The 23453-nt window shown below is 37.9% G+C and overlaps 1 protein-coding gene across 1 annotated transcript in view; it reads left to right on the forward strand.

Moving 5' to 3' along the window:
• The window catches only part of LOC124639496 (somatomedin-B and thrombospondin type-1 domain-containing protein), a 70607-nt gene that overhangs the window by 42413 nt on the left and 4741 nt on the right, over positions 1 to 23453 (forward strand). The window contains exon 3 of the mRNA XM_047176884.1: positions 23226 to 23420. Within this exon, the coding sequence (XP_047032840.1) occupies positions 23226 to 23420 (195 nt within the window). The remainder of the gene's footprint in view (positions 1 to 23225; positions 23421 to 23453) is intronic.

A 23453-nucleotide genomic window follows, 5' to 3' on the forward strand; every position in this document is an offset into this window, starting at 1 on the left:
ACGATGTTGTTAACTGACTTTATGTTGGAGATCAAAGTATGCGGTGTACCATTCTTTCTAAATGTTAACTTCGTAGGAAAATGTGTAAGTTTATTTATATTATGTAGATGTTCTGTTCCCGCATTGATATTATGGCTTTTTATTATTTTTCCAGTGAAAATGTTCATAACCTTAGTAGGTATAGAAGTGAATTATCTATTTGAATTACGAAAATATTTCCAAATAAAACTAAATTACAGACATTATTCATCACATCTTAAACGTAATCTTATTCGGGCGGTCTAAAGTGAAGAAGATTTTAGTTTCAGTAGACAAGAGATGCATCCCAAACTATATGGGTATTTTATACAGTTTCATTAAGGGTGATATTTTCGCTTTATAGCTGGGTATTTGGGCTCATGCAATGCAATGTTCGTCGTTTGTTTTCATGCCCTTTCTGCGAACTAATCCGGGTAATGGTCGACTTGATATGTGAGACGAGTTTTTAGAAACTGAGCCATTAGTGGAGTTAGATTTCGTATTATAGTTAGGTATAGTTAAGTTTGTAGAAGGATATTGTAATCCTAACTAATATTATAAATGAGAAAGTAACTCTGTCTGTCTGTCTTTCTGTCTGTCTGTCTGTCTGTCTGTCTTTTCTTCACGCCTAAACTACTGAATCGATTTGTGTGAAATTTGGTACAGATATAGTTTTAAACTTGAGAAAGGACATAGGATAGTTTTTATTACAAAAAAAAATATAAAAATAAAATTTATTCCGGACATATAGCGCCACCTATTGGTCAAACCAAAAATCTACCGGAAGTTACTATTCCACGCGAAAGAAGTCGCGGGCAAAAGCTAGTTGTTAATAAGTGTGTTATAAAAATGTTATTGTTGCTTAAACGTTGGCGTATTTCAACCAGCAGTTCCATCCGCTTCCCATGGAAATACTTCACACGACCAGATAAAAAGTAACTTGGTCTAATCTCGGTAGATAAATATCTAATACTGAGATAGTTTTTCGAATCGGTTTAGTGGTTCCTGGGATAAGCGCGTTGAAGCAAACAAACAAACTCTTCAGCTTGATAATATTAGTATCTATAGATGAAAATATGAATAAAAATTGCGAATAATCGATGAAAGCCTTTTTAAGATTTGGTTTTATAAATCCTACTTTTCAAGTTGCAAAAATTAATATTGAATAAACCAGGAGTGATAGAGTAAATAGAATATGAGAGAAAAGCAAATAATGGACCAAAGCTTTTCCGAGTGTTGTTCATATAGAACGACTGATTCTTTGTAAAGACTTGAAGTGGGGAAAAGGACGGTTCAAGTGTCAGTTCGTAGTGTTTGAAAAGATAATGTTTGCTTGAAGTTTCTCAAACTACGAATTTTGTTGCTTCAGTTGATTCTTTGTTGTGATAATGAATTAATGATTAAAATAAAACTATGTAAGAACAAAAATAACCAAAATAAATTGACTTCTGAAATCACAGAAAAGCGAAACTTTAATCTCTTACATCTTAGCTTTAGGAGTCGATGTTTTGAATTCTATGCTACATTTATTGTATCATCGACTCCTATCGGGAGTCGGAAAAAAACTATCATCACCTTGAAAGTTTTTTCTAACTACATTTTCTTCTGTGATGTTTCTCTACTGTGAATCTAGTTCCTACCACGTCCTCGCCTCGTTTTCCTACCATATCTGCATATTAAAATTTCACGAGCCAACTAACGGTGTATTAAGTATCACCGTTATCTGTATCGTAAAAGAACAAACTGGCTATATTCACACTTAATTTAACCTATGGGTATGGTTCGTAATATTTGAAAAGTATTGATATCGATCATCACAATGTATTTTGTAGGTACCCTTCACAGAAGACCGGATTTTTTAAATCCAATTCTATCTATTCCCGAGTAGTTAAATAATGTTATTTTAAACAACCAAATGTTTTTGTTATTTTATTACTTTTCAAATATCCATATTCATACAGGGTCTTCATAGACAAGGTTATAACAAGAACCTGATTTATAAAACGATGTCTGACTAAAATTCGTTCCTAGAAAAAATAACCTTTTTATTATATTCCCAACCTTTTCAGTACCCAATAGTTTTGAATTTTAATCCAATGTAGGTATATTCTTAGAAATAAGGTCTTTGCTATGCCAATTTTGACTGACAGTTATAATTTATCATGATTATTTTATTAAGGTTTTTTGGGGCATGTTGTAATCGGTTTTATTTGGCTTAAAATAAAATCTTAAAAATTGAATCCTGAACGGTCCTGAAACTTTTAAATTCCTCAATTAATCACCAATTCTTTGGTGTTGTTTACCTAAAAACGTATCCTTTATTTACTCAACTACGGTTTAAACTTCCTTTCTCAAAGCCCGGCTCCTAATTATTCAAGTTAATTGAAGTTTCGTCGGGACCCCAATCTCGCTCGAAGAGTTATACGCCCTTTCGGACCCTAATTCGTTTCTAAATTAAAAAATACTTGGGAAATTAAACCCTGTTTTGTATGGCAGGTATATTTGTTGATGTCATTACAAAACATGGCGTTAGTACAAAATGTGGCTACATGTTTTATTTTATGATGTTTTTGCTTTTCGTGTAATTTTTTTGGGGACATTATTTTGATTGATGGTGCATGTTCCATGTTTATATGATTACACGTATGTGATTGAATATTTTTTTTTGGTTAATTGCTGGACGTGTACGGTTTAATGTTGGGGATATCGTCTGGAATGAAAAATGGGATGAGCTTGTATGTTAGGTTAATTTATATCACATGTATGTTAGGTGAATTATGTATTTGGTAATTAGGTATTTGTTGATTTTTTGCACACATTTTGCACCTGTTTCGAATATTAGCTTCACTTGTAACTAACTATGTATGTAAGAAAATTTTGGAATCTTAATTTGACCCACTTCCCGGTCTTCGAATAGGATAAAATTTTACAAACGCTCTGAGTTCTAATGACATTGCATGACTAGCTAAGAAACGAAGCGTGTTTTTTAGATTTTTTTACTATATTTTGAGTCTGTAAATCTGATAATATTTTCAAACATGGAGCCATAGTTAAGTGTTATCATCATAAAATAGTGAAGGCTTAAAGGTTGCCTACCGTTAGCACGTTATGTGTCATGTAGTTTCATGCGGAAATGATTTACTTTGCTCACCGTAGCAACATGCTTTGTTACACTAGGGGCGGCTGTATATACCTATGTACCTTCCTACTCATATTACATAGGTAGGTATTATATTACAGGTCATGACCGCATCATTGTCTTCCTAGTCTACGTAACTACAATGTAAAGGAGCAAAAATATTAAATTAGTTTTTTTGTGAAGTATCCATTTCCCGAGCCTTTTCCCAACTATCTTGGGCTCGGCTTCCAGGCTTTTTTGTGAAGTATATTGTTTTTGTATAGGCTCACCTCATTTAGGATAAACTCTGCAACGGTTGATGTATATTTAGATAAATTATTTCCTAATACTTATTCATACTTTTACTACAGTTCATTTTTATTCCAAGTTCCATTGTTTTTATTCGTCTCGTGGATTCGGGAAGAACGCATCTCATTATAACAATACCAATGTTACAACCCTCTCAGTAAGACATCATTTCGCCTTTCTTTAACAAAAGCTCTCTTCATAAGCATTAAGTGTAGCTCGTTTAGTTTCAACAAAACATTCCGACAACAAGACAAACATTCTCCCCATTAAGTCGAAACATTCTCTTCTAATTAAAAGGCTTTAATCTTGAGGCCCGAAACGGAACATGCCCAAAGACATCACTTAGGCGCACAGACGAACGACTAATCGCTGCGACTTGCGATTTTGTGGAACATATTAACTGGTTGCCAATTTGTAGTTTCTTGCATTTACTAACTTATAAAGGTGATTATATCGTTGAACATCCAGACAAACAAACTTATCTGATTTGAAGACAATATTTCAGTGTTAGGTCAGCTATAAGGCAACTTTTTATTCTGTTATGCAAAATAATTCTAACAGCGTGTTAGTGACAGGTAGACTAAAACACCTCAAGAATAATATACGATAAGCTGAATTTTTAAACGGAGACATGCACAAAGTATATTAAGTTAAAGATAAGAATAAAAATCGCATGAACCATTCTTTGAAAACAGACCGTTATCTCTTTCAACAGTTGTCGTACAAAATCTCTGTGTACAATTGCCCGCATGCAACTTTGGACCTTATTTACATTGCTAATTGTCGAGTGTCGTTTTAATGCAATCTCTTATTCAAATCCTTGTCTGTTCCGTTAGATAAATGGGAAAGCTAATGAAGTACGTGGATTGATGGCAAAGTAGGGAGTAATTTGAACATTTAGATTAAGGGGATTCAAACTTTTTTAGGCGGACTTGCACAGTTTACTCACACAATTACAGCTGCCTACGCGTAATTTAATACGTGATTCTGACTTTGTTAACTTTCAACGAGGTAATGATATTTCTCTGCACAATTGATGTACCAAGTTAAATTATGGGATGTTTTGCATCAAAAATCTTGAGTCAAATCAATCTAGAGTCAAAACTGAATCCACTATAAAACATACATATCATTTTATATTAAGGCGACATACTACAAACATTTTTCGCGAACAGAATTTTTTTACGTGAGTTCACAGCTAGAGAACAACGCTCTAATGTTCGCTCACAAAGGTTGTAATTTTGCGGACACTTATACAGGGTGTTTGGCGCATGGACCGACAAAAATTTTTGGGGGATTCGTGAGGCCATGTACTAGTTTTCACTCATAGACCCAATGTCCTATATGTCACTGTATTCGAGATACGATTTTTTTTGTTTGTTTTTAAAAATTACCGGAACTATCACCTTTAAAACGCTATAACTTTTCAGTCTGTTGTCGAATTTACACCAAATCACTTTCATTGCGTTCTCTGATGTATTATTATTCCAAATAAAACATAAATTCATAGCACTAGATGGAAAAAAAATACTTGTTGAGCTTCCAAACTCTTAAAAATGAAAAAACGTATGAAAAATGTCAAATTCAAAATTAATTATAAAAAAAAGTAAAAGCTTTTATGAACTTCGTTTAATAAAAAAAAATTGCCTACTTAATACCCTTTCCAACGATATGCCACATGGGTGTGAAATCATTAATAATGTCGTCAAAATCAGAGCAGGAACGAACACGCACTCTAACGTCTCTAACAACGAACCCGTTTGATAGAACAATGGTAAGCAGGTAATTGGCAGGTAAACTGCCTGTCTCTTTCTTACGCATGAAAAATATCTCTTGTCTTTGTCTATCATTGGGTTGGAGTTTGTTATGTGATCCTTGTTTAGTCGAGATTTGACTATCTCTGCTATCGGAAGTGTCCGTGTATTTCACGTTTTCCTATTTCGTTGTTTTTTGTTAAAGTTTGTTTTTGTTAAGTTTTGTTTGTTGAACTTTTCTGTTAAACTGTTGGTGTATTCACCGTGCTTGTTACAATGCCTAACTTCAGCAACGAAGAGTATGCTGACATGTTGTTGGCATATGGCAGCGCTAATTGTAACGCTCGTGAAGCGCGTAGAATTTACCAGCAGCGTTATCCTAACCGGCGTATACCACACCACGAGACGTTTGCTACAACCTATCGACGTCTGAGGGAGACTGGAAACATAAATTTCCAAGAGCCTCGCGTTAATGTGAGGCAACATAATGTTGTAATTGATGAAAGCATTTTGCAAGCTTTTGATGAGGATCCAACGACAAGTATTCGAGTTGTAGCTGAAAGACTTCACTTGTCGGTTTGGAAAGTTTGGTCAGTTCTTCGGGAAAATGGAAAGCATGCGTATCACTACACTTCTGTTCAAGGTACGTTAAGTACTTTATTTATTTTATCAGGCGAAATCGTAAAACTAAATTTTGAACCAGTTATCTTCGACCTTATTGTGCTGAAATTTTGCACCCAAAAAACTTGTATTTTAAAATGGTTTTAACCATACACTTATTTTAAACGTTTACAAATATCCTTGTAGCTTTACTGGTTCGTTTTTCAAATAAATACCTAGTAACTTTTATTTTTTCTAATTTTATCTTTTAAATTTATGTTAGTTTTTGCCATTCAAAAAGTGAATTTTTACCAGTCTTTAATGGATTGTTCTAGGTCTCATAGATGATGATCACAGGAGACGGCTCGATTTTTGCCGATTTATGATGCATACGGACGTAGATGATACAAATTTTTTAAAAAGAATTTTGTGGACTGATGAATCCAATTTTAATCACGAGGGAATTGTGAATCTCCACAACCTTCACCATTGGGCGCAAAAAAGACAAAATCCCCGCAAGAAAAGACAAAGTTCCTTTCAAACTAAGTTTAGTGTAAACGTTTGGGCGGGGTTTATTGGAAGACACCTGATCGGTCCACATTTCTTACCAGAGCGCCTGACCGGAGAAAATTATTTGAATTTTTTACTCGAAGATTTACCTGAATTGGTATTACCAGTATTAGATGGAGAACCAATTATTTTCCAAAATGATGGCTGTCCAGCACATTACCAGCGAGACGTGCGAGAACATTTGGACAACTGTTTTCCAAATTCATGGATCGGAAGAGGCGGCCCAATTCCTTGGCCTGCACGTTCACCAGACCTGACGCCCTTGGATTTTTATGTCTGGGGCCGTGCAAAAGAAATTGTGTATGCGACTGAAGTACCCACAAGAGAAATTTTAATCGAAAGAATAAATTGCGCCTTTGAAATTATGAAAGCAGAAATGCGACTGAGGACGACGACTGTAGAAATTAGAAAAAGATGCCGTGCATGCATTCGCAACAGAGGCAGTCATTTTGAACATAATTTATAACTTAAATTTAATTAAAACATTTTTGTGTTTTCATTACCCTGGCACTGGTTAATGTGTACCTTTAGGTTTGTGACGACATTATTAATGATTTCACACCCATGTGGCATATCGTTGGAAAGGGTATTAAGTAGGCATTTTTTTTTTATTAAATGAAGTTCATAAAAGCTTTTACTTTTTTTTATAATTAATTTTGAATTTGACATTTTTCATACGTTTTTTCATTTTTAAGACTTTGGAAGCTCAACAAGTATTTTTTTTCCATCTAGTGCTATGAATTTATGTTTTATTTGGAATAATAATACATCAGAGAACGCAATGAAAGTGATTTGGTGTAAATTCGACAACAGACTGAAAAGTTATAGCGTTTTAAAGGTGATAGTTCCGGTAATTTTTAAAAACAAACAAAAAAAATCGTATCTCGAATACAGTGACATATAGGACATTGGGTCTATGAGTGAAAACTAGTACATGGCCTCACGAATCCCCCAAAAAATTGTGTCGGTCCATGCGCCAAACACCCTGTATATTCGCACGCAATTCACACACATCGTCGACATCGGTGGAATCTCGCCTTCTGCTTAAATTAGAGCAGTAAGCTTCAACGCAAAGTTACGTTCGATACGAAAGACCTTTAGACCGACGTGTTACACAGCTTCTGAGAAGGCACCTAATTTCGGACACGGAATTTGGCAAGTCCTCAGAAAGCTACAAATTATTGTGTAACTAAAGTACAATTTAACTTGCGGTAAAGCTCGACGAATTAACTAAGTCTGGAGGTGATCTATTTATAGGATATACAAAATATAATTATGTACTTGTTTAACAGCTATTAAGATTTCTATGGATAGGTTCTCCTCTTTTATGGGAAATCGAATGGTTTATTGAACTTTTTCTTCATAATTTGAAATAAATTTTATAAAACAGACCTGCTCATCAAACATATCACTGCACCACAATAGTCTTAAAAATAGTCAAAGTTTCCGTAAAAAGAAGCAGAAAATCCAATTTCCCACTTCTATACGTTGATTTACACTGTAAATATTGAAAACATCATTACTATCCTCATAATTAATTATTACTGTATTCGTGTTCATTAATCCTATTGTTAGCATAACCTCATGTATCATTAGTAATATTATATCAATTAATTTGCTAAGCAAACACCTTGCCATTACTACGTTAATAGACTCTGAAGAGCATAGGTTGCAAACACTAAGTCTTAGAGATCAAACACTTGATTATTGATAGATATCCGAATAATTAATGTAAGTTGTACTTGAGTTAGTTTGTTGTTTATTATGCTAATTTATGTACCTATTTATTGTTATTAAAAATCCTTACAGAATTGTGAAAAAAAACAGTACTAATTAAGTCATTACAGTAGGTAGGTACTTCTATAATGGCTGTCATTATCGAAGTTTCATATAGGATATAATAGGAAAAATCACAATTATTTTTTACTGTTTTCATGTATCGTGTTGCCTACGCTCTTCTATTTACTCTTCTATCTTCTATTTTGAACAACTCTATTCCCTAAGAGCAAAAATAATAAAAAAAAAACAACTTAGAGTTTCTAGCCCAAATCTGACTTATCAACTAACAATATGTTCCAAATAAATCGAAGCAAACAAAGACATATATATATCTTAGGAATAATAAACTAATACTGATAGGTAATATCCGATAGCCGACTGAATCTAGAGCCAATAATAGTAACAGGATCGGATAGCATTGTAGCATTGTCTGCCGAATGGGTCCTTTGTCCCCTGCTGATGGAGTGAGATGATAAAATTACGAACAAGACAAGACAAGCTACATTATGGAATAGATGGTGTTTAGTGATTAGTTACCATTAGCTTTAACGGCAAAGGCTATTTAGTTTGATGTTAATCTTACATTTTTACTGTTGAACTGTGGTTAATCAATCAAATCAAATTATCAATAGAAAATTAGCAGTCGAAAATTACAGATGTCTTGTCCTGTACAGATGCAAAGAATTGGGGTCTAATCTGATCTTTTAACTTTCATATAAAAGATATCGTTGGTGTTGACAATTTAAACAAAGTTAACATGTAAATCTAGATATCAAAACCGCCGAGTTAAAGATCTGTAAACAAAAATATACAACAAGTAAAGACACGAAGTAAAATGTTCCACCCGAAGCCAAACACGACGCTCTAAACGTTACTTCCAATTTACATCGCATTGAAGCAATAAATCGCTCCTGAAGGCTAGGCCACGAAATTGAGTAATCGAAAATGCAGTCCAAACGACCGACTCAGGTATTCCGTCGTCTACCAATGTCAATAAATTCGCAATAGACACCCGCCGACGTAGTCCCACTCGTTCATGATAAATAGCCTCTTAAGGCCATTTTATAGGCCATTACCCCGCTCCGTACTCGTGTTCGAACATTCTAGAGCCTCGTAACGACATTTTTGAATATATTGCTTATTTAATAATGTAAAATTGTTTTATGACGATAAATCTTTGTTGTGATTTGTGAGTTCAAGTCAAGGGCCTACTCAATGGCGCAGCAAATTGGTGCTTTACGTGGCCTGAGTATCAAATGGGAGCCTTAAAGCTTGTTATATAGCTCCTAATTTATTGCTTGGCTGTATTGGTAAAGCCTTTTACCGTGCAATCACTCGATTTAAAGGAGTTATTTGATGGTCTGTCTAAGTGGGTGATTCGTACCATTTCAATGACTTGATTGCTGAATGTTGAATTGAAAGAAAATTATTATGAACACCATGAATATGCTTCAGTACTAATACTATTTCTTTAATAGAACACTGTTTTGCGGTTCAAAGTAAAATAAAAAAGGAAAAATATTTCGCAGGTTCCAGTTCCTTAAAAGTAAACTAAAACCCCAGTCTAGACGAAGTCGTTGAGAAACCCGAGTGCTAAGTTCCAACTTTGCAACTCGACGCGTGGACTCGATTCGGTAACGACTGCAAGTGACTTACCGTAAGCCACTGTAGGTACCGTACCGTACACAATATAGTACGGTATATAGTACACTATTAACCACAGTGTGTGGTGTTAAAGTTGTCGGAAACAGGTGTCCGACAGGAATCCTGTTCAATTTCGATTCGTCGATTCGTTCGCTCGACTCGTTCGTGTGTGCATTACTACTTACGCTCTCCGTCTTTAAAATTCATAGAAGAAGTCTATAGTGTACTTATATGGACAAAAGTTACATAAGTTTAAAGCTCGATCAAAGTTCTGTGCTCTGTGATATTGTTCAATTAAATCGAAAGCGGATTACGAAGATATCGCTGTTTTTAGTGATACCGAAATCTAATAAACAGTGATCAGCTGCTTGTGACAGGTGAGTCATCGCGCGCGCCGTCCAGTCTACCGGTCACACTATCGCTGTCGCCGCCGCTTCCATACGTACGGCCTATTGCTGCGCTGCTTGCTCACATATCACGCACCGCCACTCACTCGGCGCATGTACTCGCCGTGCTGCTTGCTAGCTGAGTCACTGCCTTTGTTCACGAACGCTAACGTTGTTTTGCGATAATTCAAAATGAATATGATTTGTGATGTTTGTAGTGAAGATATATCTTCGAACAGATCAATTAAATGTAAACGGTGTGAGAAAAACTATCACCCGGTCTGCGTATATGTAACACCAGACTCCGCTAAATCAAATGAAAACTGGGTTTGTCCTTCTTGTTGGGCTAAAACACCACTCCATAACACCAACACACCTGTCTGCCCATCTTTTACACCAGCAGCGATTGACGTTACGCATGTAAATACCCAATCTCGCGCTTACAAACGCATGGCGAGTGATTCACCAGGCCGTGATAACCTGGAAGACTCACTCTCAATTGCCTTAGAGATACGTTGTCTTCGGAACGAAGTTAATGCGTTAAGGACTGAGGTCCGTGAGTTCCGCGAGGAGTTGATGGGCAGAGTCGACGCACTGGAAGTCCGAGTTACTACGGTGGAGGAAAAAATCGAGCAAACGGTCTCTCCTCGTCTTGCAGAGTTAGAAACGACTGTTGGTGAACTTAAGCTGCAGCTCAATGAGCGTGAGCAGGAGTCGCTACTCAATGACGTGCAAGTTTCCGGTGTGCCGGAGACTAAGGGGGAGAACACAACCCAGCTACTGAACGTCCTGGCCATTAAATTAGGCGTGTCGCTTGATGAGCGTGACGTGGTATTTGTAAGGCGCGTGGGTAATGTGCTGCGAGACCGCGTCGAGGGAGAGGATGCTTCTCGCCATCGCATTATTGTTGCCAGGTTGGCAAGGCGCACTACTCGTGACAGTATCCTGAACGCTGCGCGTGTTCGTCGGAATCTATGCACTGCTGACATTGAGTTGCCCGGGGCATCACAACGGATCTATGTGAACGAGCGCCTGACAAAATCTAACAGGCAATTGTTCTACATGACGCGTCAGGCTGCGACTCGTTGCGGATGGAAATATTCGTGGACAAGAGATGGGCGTATACTTGCTCGCAAGGAAGAGGGCAAATCGGTGGTGCAAGTTAGAATGCAATCCGACATTGAACGTTTTTTCCCCGTCAAATAAGTTGGCTATCATCTTCTAACATAATTACCGGAATTTATAGTTATGTGGTACTTCTCGAATATTGTCAGTGTATTAGAATTATAACTTTGTTTAAATGCTTTGCAATATGTTTCGTGAATTTTGCTACTTTTAGGTTTTTAAATGATATTTTTATGATATTGTATGTGCACAAAATAACTTATTTTTGTATTTGCCTAGTGTGTACACGCATATTTGCTTATAGGTACTGTTGCATTATTATGTTTGCTGTTGCTGTCTGTTCTAACTATTGTGTATTTCCATTACTGTATGTAGCCCACGGTGTTGATCGCTTTCTTTGTTCTGATTTAATTTATAATATATTTATGTTAAGAGTTACACGTCACAAAATCTGTATATATTTATATAACACATTTACAGTCTTAAGGGCAAAAATAAAATGACAATAAAATTACTCAAAGTTGGGCTTTGGAATGCTGGCTCCTTGGGAACTAAACACGATGAGCTTACGGTGGCTGTGCTACAGCGCGATGTAGACATCATGGCCATTAATGAGACCTGGTTGCGGGTCGGTGAAGAGGGGCGTGCACCCGTGATTCCTGGATATAGACTACGCCATATACCACGACCATTGTCGGTAAGGGGGGGCAGGGGTGGAGGCGTTGGTTTCTATATCAAACGCGGTCTCACTGTGCGTAGACATACGCATCCTACTGATCCATTATATGCCTCTGTGGAACAAATGTGGCTCACGCTCAGCGTTTGTGGGGCTAAACTCGCAATAGGCACAGCATACCGCCCGCCTTGGCAGGATGTTGATTTATTTTTGGATGCCATATCTTGCTCATTAAATAGTGTAACTCAGTGTGACTTTATAATATTGATGGGCGATTTTAATATTAACTTGACAAATGACTCTGACCCAAAAACAGGCAAGTTACAGTCCTTTCTAGATTGCATGAACCTAAAACAATTAGTGACTACACCGACACATACCACGGTACATGGAGACACACTGATTGATGTTATTTGCACAAATGTTAAGGCCCGCTCTGTGGCTGTGGAAGCTATACCTGATTTGGGTGCGCACGCACTCGTGACGTGTGAGATGAATTTCAAAAGACCAAAAATACTTCCTAAGACAATCTGTTATAGACCTTTAAATCAAGTTTCAAAGGAAGAAATTGAACAAGACTTGAATCTTTTCAACTGGCAGGCTATAACTGAATTACGTGACGTTAATGAAATGGTTAATACGTTTAATTCATTTCTAGTTGCGTTATTTGATGTTCACGCACCAAAGAAAACATGTACTATAAGAGAGCGTTCTTATCCTTGGATAACTGACACCATTAAATTAATGATTCGCTTGAGGAACGAGGCTAATGACGAATACCGGGAATATAAAACTGAAGGCAAGAAAGCTTGCTACAGTGAGCTTAAGTCTCTGGTTAATGTGTCATTATATCGGGAGAAATCTGCTTATTTCACGCACAATATCAACCATCAGGCACGGGACCCCAAATTGCTATGGAAAAACTTAAAGAATACTTTGCTTCCACCTAAAAATGACATTGAATTACCGTTGCATCTTAATAATCCAGATGCTATATGTGACCACTTTTTAAATGTGCCAGGTAATGATGAAGTCAGTCTTTCTGAACTGACCTATTTCGAATTTTCGCGACACAACTCCTCAAGTTTTACTTTAAAACCTACAACGCAGTCAAATATCGCGAGAATTCTGAATAGTGTTAAGTCTAACGCAGAGGGATGTGATAATATTAATATAAACATGGTAATTTTGACATTGCCTGCAACATTAGAATGTATAACATCTATAATTAATAGATCTATTGAAATAGCAACTTTTCCCGAGGTGTGGAAATTGGCAAAAATTCGTCCACTACCTAAAATACCTAATGCCGCAGATATTAAGGATCTACGACCGATTAGCATTTTGCCTGTGCTCTCCAAGGTTATGGAAAAAGTGGTTTCTTCGCAACTGGTTGATTACCTAGAGAAAAATAATATCCTGCCCGATATGCAATCCGGATTTAGGAAAGCCCGTAGCACTACCACTGCGCTTCTGGATGTAACAGATAATATTCTATCAGCACAAGACAACGGGATGTGCACACTGTTGGTTTTGTTGGACTTTTCCCGTGCTTTTGACTGTATTAATATTCCTCTTTTACTATCTAAAATGACTTTTTATGGCTTTGACGTGGACACAGTAAAATGGTTCGATAGCTACCTTAACAGACGCACTCAGTTCGTAGAAATACGACATACAGACGGTTCCATAGATGTTTCTTCTTATCGTTCGGTTAGTAGAGGCGTGCCGCAAGGTTCCGTACTCGGACCTATATTATTTAATTTGTATTGCGCTGACATAACGACGAATATAAAAAAATGTAGTTACCACATTTACGCGGATGATACTCAAATTTACATCTCCTTTAAACCCCATGAGTACGAAAGAGCACTGAAAGACCTGCATGATGACCTGGAGCGAATTGTAAATTGGTCCAAGCGCAATTCCTTGGTCTTAAACCCACAAAAAACTAAGTACATGCTTTTTGGTACTAATACCCAGCTAAGCGCAATTAACGCCGCCACTTTCTGCATAAGAGTAATGGGAGAACCTATAGATCGTGTTTATGAGGCACGTAATCTGGGTCTGATTATGGACGCGGACCTTCGTTTTGAGAAACATGTCACTGAGGCAATCCAAAATTGTTTCTACAGGCTAAAAGTGATTTACAAAGCGCGTCCCTATCTGTCTGAAGATTTGCGTATTTTACTTGTTGAGTCTTTGATTTTATCTAAGCTCAATTATGTTGATTCTGTGTATGGCCCGCGCTTACTATCCAAAACGGAACGTATGATACAGAGACTTCAAAATGCATGTGCGCGATTTTGTTTCAACATACCATTTAGAAGTCACGTTACTCCATTTTTTAATAAACGCAACTTGTTAAAAATGAATGCACGACGAAAACTGCACTTAGCCAGCTTAATGTTTAGTGTCATACATTCACGCACACCCCTATATCTGTATGATAAGCTTGAATGGACACATGGTTACACTGGCAGAGTACGAAGGAATTGTGTTCCACAACTTTCTATCCCGAGACACAGGACCGCAGCATTCAGGGGGAGTTTTCGCTATGCAGCAACAAAGTGTTGGAATAATATTCCACCCCCCATTAAAAAAGCAAAAAGCAGTGTGACTTTTAAGGTGAAATTAAAAGAATTTCTACTACTGCATCAAAAACGATATGAAAATGTCTGTATAACCTCTTCTCCCATATAACCTTTACAGGCTTCGTATGGCTGCTGTTTGTTGTGGCTTATATTGTCTTATTTTTGTCCTTTCTGCACGTGTAAAACTATAAAACACTAGGTACACTCACACTCACTGACACACACACTAATCATTATATAATAATATCTATAATATGTATTTACTAACTATTATTAATCTTGGAATAAGGAGTGAATTTTAAGACGGTATCGGTAGCAGTAGATTTTAATAATTTCGAGCGTACGACACTCGTGGGTTGCAGCTGAAAACCAGCGTCGGGTGGCCAGTACTGTTGTACAGTGTGGTCACTTGACAATATGCTGAGCTGTGACCTTGTTGGCACAATTTTTATTATTATATTTTTAAATGTTGAGCCTATTTTATTATTATTTTTTATTTATTTTTTATCTGAATTGTTTTCGGTGATACTTTTATTTTACTGTTAATTTATGTTATATACTGTGTATGTATTGTGCCAATAAAAATATTTTTCTTTCTTTCTTTCTTTCTTTCTTTCTAATTGTTATTTCGTTCTAATGCTGTTCGTGTCTTAGGTTTGTTGTTATTTCGTTTGGTGGAGTTGTCAAATTGTTTTTTGTTACTGGTATTTGTACTACAGTTGTTTAGTGCTAAAATTCATTGGTGGGACCTGAGACTTGGCTACTGTTCCTTTATACTATTGTGCAGTACTTAGATCACAATGACGAGTGTAGACTGACAGAAAGACGGAAATACAACGGGTGATCACAGACTTTGTTTTAAAACATCTACTGAATTAAACACAGCTACATCTACTTCGGTATTTCTTCCAACAATGTAACTAATACTTAATCTATTACTTCCAATAACGCCAAAATATCCGATACAGCATGACAAACCACCATAATCAATTGTGCACAGCTACCACAAACCCTCGAGGCAAATATACCGACTATTTCCAACCCATGGGTTTCACTCAATAGCCCCGGGCTCTTTGTCAAATTGCCCGTCCCAATGATTTTTGGCCACCATAAATAAAACGTGGTATATTGTATGGGAAATATTCAGCTAAATGGTGGTTCTACTTTTTTTTTTTTTTTGTTGTCGCTGGGTAAAAAATGCTATTACGCATGCCCTTCCCGTCGGGGGACGGGAGAGGGGTATGTGGGACTCCCCGGTAACGACGTTCCCGGTATACCCACTAAAAAGGCCCAGCGGCACTCCGACCTCGCCTGAGTGGAGGGGGTCTGGGAATCTAGTGCATCCAGTCCCCCACCGGCGATTGCCCGCCTCACGGCAGGCCCCTCATGCCTCCCCCCAGTGGGGAGGGGTCCCTATGATGGCCGGAGCACAAGGGGCGATCCTTGTAATGCAGGCGGTGGCACCCCCGCGCCTGTCGCCCGCTGATCACCCCCCGGGGCGGATGGGGACGGACGTTGTGTTCGCCGTCTTCCACCCCTTCTTCGTCTGCGGAGCCGCGCTGCAAGAGGGTCGTTCTCCCGCAAGCGCTCTGCCGCCTCCTTCTGTGACATGACGTCCTCACAGAAGGAGGCTACCGCGTCCCATGCCTCCTCACTTCCCAGCATGGCACCAATCACACTGGGGAGCGAGAGGTCATCCCCGACCACTGCCACCAGGGTGCGGCGGGGTTCAGTCCACGATGGGCACACCTGTAGTGTGTGCTCTGCTGTATCCACCTCGGCTTCACAATGGTGGCACTTTGGGGTCTCCTCCCTCCCAATCCGGTGCAGGTACGCTCCAAAGCAGCCATGCCCGCAGGCCCGCCGTAAGCGGGCGTGCAGCGCGTGCACAGCACGCGGGCGGCACGTCCTAGGGGGCGGCAAATCTGGCGAGTTATCACGTAATATTTAAAAAATACAATATCTTTTTACTAATGGTTTGATTTCAATATTTCCGAACACAGCAATAGCGGTAAGAATATTACTTACACTGCCGGTTTCAGTTAGGTACATCTGTTGAAAGGACATTTTCAAAATTAAAGGTTCTTAAAAACGATTTAAGATCAACCAGTGGCGTAGCGTGGGGCAAATGCTATTTAGGGGGCGGCAAAATTAAACCAATAAAATTTCAGAAAAAGCCGCCCTAGCTTTGGTCGTCTCCTATTAATTTTGACTGTTTCACCCTTTGCATCCCCAAAAAAATTCGCGCTCGCTGCGCTCGCGGCTCCATGTCAGATGTCGCATTTTATCTTTGTTTAATTGTTGAGGCATTCAATTCCGGAAAAAACATTTTTCGCGCACGTCCGTTATGGCTTTTTATGATATGTGTTATTGTTGATATGTGTATTATATGTTTACTTCATGAAAACTCTAAGGAAAAAAAATCGCGCTCGTTTCGCTCGCGGCTTTTGCACTTCACTTCCGTGCATATCTTACTTTTTGACTTTGCTTTGTTAATTTACAGTGGTTTTTATTTGTTTTGTGTCCTTAGACTAAAAAATTTTCGCGCTCGCTCCGCTCGCGTTTCCTTACATATGACATGTACCTTATAAGTTTTCAACGGGAAACCCACCAAATAACATATTTTACTGACTTTAAACATTGTTATAGATATTTAAGTGCGTTAGTTTAAGTTAATCACAATCCTTCAATACATAGGGGCCACTTGGGTAATGATTGCACTGCATTGATGCCCTAAGCAATTGCTTAGTTTTTATGGGCTAACCTAGGACTGCTTAGGTTACTCTGAACATTTCAAGTAAATAAAAAGTTATGTGTAATGTATGTTATGTATTGCAATAGTTATTTATCCAAAAGTAGGTGGGTTTTCTGCAACCAGAGCGGTGCATGTACATATTTTTTTCTGTTGGACAAGTAAAATGGATATGAATGGGCGGGGGGGTCCGGACCCCCTGGATCCCCCCCCCCCCCTTATATATTTTTTGTCAAAACGTATGTAGTCGTAGGGCGGCATAATCAGTTTTGCACGCGGGCGAACAAACAGCTAGCGGCGGGCCTGCATGCCCGGACAGCACCTGCACCAGATGCATCGAGAGGCAGCCATGCCGCCGATCGAGCCATCCATCCAGGACAGGCCCGATGGCATCCAGCGTCCGGCGACCGAACGTTGACGAGGCAAGGTCCTCGGCCCGGTGTCGAGTGATTGCTTCCCTCGCCTCCTCACGCACTTCTTCCCGTTCGATCGGGTCCGGGTGCCGGTCTAGCGCCCTTTGCGCCGCCGTCCAGTCGTACACTCTAGCGAGCACCCAAGCCTCGAGCTCCCAAGGAGGGGCTCCCGCCAGAACGCACGCCGCCGCGAAGCTCACTGTGCGGTATGCCCTCGCCACCCGCTGTGCAATGGCCCTTTGTGGCCTTCGGATGGCAGCGGCGTTCCTCCGACCGCACAGTGAGTCTGCCCAGATTGGGGCCCCATACAGGGCCATACTCTTGAGTATGCCGGCGTATAGACGCCGGCAATGGTCGCCGGGCCTCCCGATGTTTGGGAGGAGCCATGAGAGGGCGCCCGCGGTCCTCATCAAGCGCGTCGACAAGCCACTGAAGTGTGCGCTGAAGCGCCACTTGCTATCGAGGACTATGCCCAGATATTTCATCTGGGGCTGTACCCCAATGCGGACACCCTCCACATGTATATGAGCGTCGGGCGGTTGGTGCTGCCGAGGCCCATGGAAAAACACGGCTTCGGTCTTTTGCAGCGCCACCGTCAGCCCTAGGCGGGATTTTTCAGAAAAATGGTGTTCGATTGTTAGCACTGTTTTTACGGATTCTTTCATTTAAATAGGACCTGTTTTCGTGGTTATGAGGAAACCATTTTCTGGCCTACCCTTATGTTCAGAATAAATAAATACCTCTATACTTAATCCTTTTCAACCGACTTCCCAAAAAGGAGGAGGTGCTCAATTCGTCGGGATCTTTTTTTATTCCTATCAGATTGATTTCCAAGTTCAAAACTAAGAAAAAAGCAGATATCAAACATTTACTTCTTATAATATGTACCAAAAGTTTCCACAGCTGAAATCGGTTGAATAGCATTTTTTTCAGGCATAAGCTAAATGTTTCACCACTGCGCATTTGTAGAGCACTTTCGATAGCTACTTTGATATTTCGATACTAATATGTCAAACGAAAATATTTGGCTTTTATAAATGTGGTTTTATTTGTACACTGAAAATAATATTATTTGAGTTTGATATATTGGTTTAAAAAGTTATTTTTTCGAGTTACACTTTGATTTGATTAGCTTTGATTTTTATGTTTTATTTTTAATGAAAAGTTTGCTTTTGTTTATCTCAACATCAAGTAGGTAATTTTAGTTTTATTATTATTATTATAACTAACACAAATAAAAACCATCATAGTATCATTAAGTTTATTATAAGTAGTATTAAGCAATCTGTGATATTATTATAATTTCAGTATCTCTCAAGGAAAACTCATCTATATTATTCCTCTCCTTTACTAAATTCCAATTCTACTTAATTCAAATCCTGTAGTTAATGAACAAAGCAAAACATTATTTACCGTTAGTGATAAATGAAGGCAACTTAATAAGCTTAAAGCTTATAAATAACGTAAGCTCTAGTGGCCTAGTGCCGAGGTCATCGACCCGTGAAGGTGTCGACGCGTGCAAATTAACGTAGTCGGTATAAATATATCTTCTAGCGTTACTACGGATACCTACTAGACTTTGTATGGAGATTGTTTTACGGCCAGTTTCTTCATCAAAAGTTAAAGTAATGTCTAAAGTAAAAGTAACGGTCAAATACGTTTTTTCAAGGCTAAAGTGACAGCAAAACTAATAGAAAAATTGAATTTGACCGTTACTTTTACTTTAGACATTACTTTGACTTTTACTTTGGCTTTAACTTTTGATGAAGAAACTGGCTGTAAGTAGTAACTTAATACTTATGTGGGTGGGACTACTTCTATGTAGTTTGGTGAATAGTTTTGTAGGTAATTGAATGTTTGAATTATTTTACACTAATAACATCTTAATGAATGTTGGATGGTTTCCATTTATAACATCGCTAGAACTGTAAAAATTGGGTTCAATTAATTTAAATGTTTACATTATCATAGTTAATATGTGCACTTATTATATACCCTATGTTGAATAGGTATGAAAATTTTCGTAAAAAGCAGGTAGTCGATCGGTAAGTACATAGTTTGAAAGTTAGTATTGAGCTCAGGTGCGTTTTAGTGAAGTTGAACTTTCATTTTAAGTTAGCAGTATTTTCGTTTTAATTACTGGGTGAAAATCTATTGACTCTTATCGATTGGTCGCAAAGCTCAATGGTCAAAATACCTATTATGTTGGAGTGTTGTAAACATAATTAAGGATTTAAATTATGTATTAATTGGAATTCCAATGCAATTAACGGTTTCCGATGAGCAATAGGTTGGTGGTAAAATGCTGAAGATAAATAAAATAACAGTTGCTTAATCAACTGAATTATTATTTTAAGCAGTAGGTATATTTTATTTGTTTAAAATGAATTTGCGTAAAAATAAACCGGCCAAGTGCGAGTCGGACTCGCGCACCGAGGGTTCCGTACAAATGCTGTACAGATAAAAAGTGAGTTTCGCGCCAACCGTTCAGTTTAGAACAATCATAGTTATGGTAATTTCGTGAGAGTCAAAATAGTTAATATTTTTTATTTTATAATATAACTAAAATAGTAGGCCAGTACCTTGTAAAAGTTATTTTATTGAAGTTATTTATATACAACATTTTATAGTCATCATTCAGAAATCTGATTGAAAATAACTGTCTTACGTGTCTTAAAGGTCATGGGGCATATCTGACCCGCTTTGTAAAAAGTGGCGGACATGAATCAAAGTAGTTTTAAATCGTGGAGAATGGTATGACGTTTCTTTGAATATAAATATTTTATTAAAATTCCATGGAGACGAATGTCCAGGATCGTTTGAAAAATATAAAAGACAAGCAGTTTCAGAGGATTGTACAGGTTGCAATGCTAGTTTTTATTGTTAAAGACATTTCATAAAGAAGGAAGGTGCCAATCCGGATGACCAGGATCTGATGAGGATCTGAAAACCCTGAGAAATCGAGGGCAACTCTTGAATATTGTAGGCACGCATCGAGTCATAACCAGACATGTGAGTGTATTTTTGAGGGTACTGGTAAACAGTGAAGGTTTGGAGCTGATTTGATTATTGAGACTACAGAGAGTCAAGGGAACTCCCGAACGGTATGTTGCAACTACCACGTGTTTGGGGATATTTTATTCGTATTGGCGAAGACTTTCCACAAAGATAGGTTTGACTGCCATTGTGGGATCGACAGCTAAGATCAGATATAGTTATGGGAACTCCTTTACAATTTATAACGTAACCTTGTGTTGGAGCTTATTTTATTTTAGGTGATGAGAATTCACTACTAACTTGGGTTAAAGCAGCCATTGCAGGAATGGGATCTTTTATTTTTGAGGGATTAATCACCTAAAGAGCCCCAGTTTCAGGTTTTTTCGAAACCGCCGGACGACTTGTAGCTTTCGAATTGTAACAACGACTTCTAGAGAGTAGGATTCGGGGCTGCTGGCTTTACGTTTCTAGAGCCTTGACAAAAGTGTAATTCTGTCCCTTTCTTTGTTTTATAAAGTCGGCATTATTTTATTTTGTAGCATTTTACAAACAAATCCAACTTTTGAAGTTATATAAAAAAGCAACAAGAAAACAAAAACAAGAAAGAAATTAAAAAGATGTTAGGTGCATCGGTCTAGAAGTCGGTGTCTAGCTAGAGGATGCATCTATATTTATTTAACCACCGAGATCTAGACCGATGCATATAAACAGTTTTGTTGAGAAGTTGTTTTTTTTTTGTAAAAAGTTTTTATTTTTAACTTTTGTGAAAAGTTCTCGTCAATACGAATAATATAAGCCCAAACACGACGTAACTAAAACATACCGAGTTCTCTCGACTTTCTCACGTCTCCATCATCAGATAAGCTCTTAACCTTCACTGTTTGATAGTATCACCAGACATACATCTGAGAATCAAGTTTTAATCCTATGCATGCCTACAATTTCTGATAGTTGCCCTCGATTTCTCAGGATTTCCATCATCAGATCCTGACCTGATGACAATGGAAATAAACGGCGAGTATACTCTTTCACTACAAAGAAATGATTTCTCAAATCCGTCAAACTTGGTCGTTTAAATTCCCCATTGAAATGAGGAAAATATTTGATGTTTACACCTGATTTTCTCTAGATTCCCATGGTTCACATTGATGCGACTAATGCCATAGTAAATCAGAGCCTTTATCATTATACTGTGCTATATTTCGTTCGTATCCGCCGTGGGTATGGTTTTCATACTAAGGTGCCCAATGACCTTTGAATGATTTAAAATTTTTCACAGTTTAGAGGCCATTATATAAGAAGTGTTTGATATGAATTTCACGTTTTATTCAAAACTTTAATATCTCAACGCGTTCATGTGAAAAAGGGTAGGTAGTAAGTTTATAATTATTAAAAAAATATTTTATGTCATGTAAGCAAAAATAATATTTTAATATTTTATGTAACTTCAAATTTATCATTTTCGCAATTTTTCCTTTATCTGTACTATATAACGTTGCTTCGTGCCGAATTTTAAGATTCTGAGTTCACGGGAAGTACCTTGTAGGTTTTGATTCCCTAGCGTGTGACGGAAATTCGTCTAAGGTGTCGGTAAAACTGCTGTATCTTTTGATCGCGTTAACTTAGAAGTTTGATTTTTTGACTGCCTAAAGGGACAATAAACCTTGGTATTTGATTTAAATTTCAATTTGATACCTTTATTCGTTCGTGAGAAATAAGGTAGTAAGTTTCATTTTATTAAAATATTTTTTTTATATTATATAACTAAAAAAATGAGATTTTCGAAATTTTTCCTATATTTGCATTATATGACAATGCTTCGTGCCAAATTTCAAGACTCTGAGTTTACGGGAAGTATCCTGTAGGTTTTGATTCCTTTGCGAGTGTCGAAAATTTGTTGAAAATATCGACATAATCGGATGTATCTTGTGATTGGCTTGGTTTAGAAGATTGATATTTTCACAGCTTAAAGGGACAATAGACCTGAGTATTTCATGTGAATTTCAGCTTGATACGTCCACGCGTTCTTGAGATAAAGGGTCTTGACAGACAGACAGACAGACAGACAGACAGACAGACGGACAACAAAGTGATCCTATAAGGGTTCCGTTTTTTCCTTTCGAGGTACGGAACCCTAAAAAATAAATACATTCTCTAGTCAAGTGTCTAATCAAATGGAGGATACCTATACTTATTTTTGTACTATAATTTAACCAGCGCGCACACTGCAGACTAAATAGTTTTTTTTAGTAGTTCATTAAATCAAAGTTTTTATTCGGTAAATACCTGATCTTAATCTGGATAAATACTTGATCGTAGTTACTTGTGTACTTTCATTCATGTTCATACCAAATCCACTGTCGGCCGACTAAAAGTTTCTAAAATGCCCAATTTAAAAAAAATATTTTTTTTATTAATTGGATTCTTTTCGAACTTCGAACATATATATTTTTTTGCAATTTATTTAATCTACATCTTCCTTGTCCACAGTAATAGACTGCGTGGTCTCCGGCTGGGGTCCGTGGTCGGAGTGCGACACGACGTGTGGCTCCGGCAGCATGGTGCGCAGCCGTCGTGTCGCGCAGGCGCCCGCGCATGGCGGGAAGCACTGCCCCTCGTTAGTGCAGAGACGAGCCTGTCAGGAACATAGAGGGTGTTCGGCTGACAGTGATGTTCCGTTACGAGGTAGGAATTTAGTTATAAGTTTGTTTTCTGGCT

The sequence above is a fragment of the Helicoverpa zea genome, chromosome 19 (assembly GCF_022581195.2).
Source record: "Helicoverpa zea isolate HzStark_Cry1AcR chromosome 19, ilHelZeax1.1, whole genome shotgun sequence".
Taxonomy (NCBI): domain Eukaryota; kingdom Metazoa; phylum Arthropoda; class Insecta; order Lepidoptera; family Noctuidae; genus Helicoverpa; species Helicoverpa zea.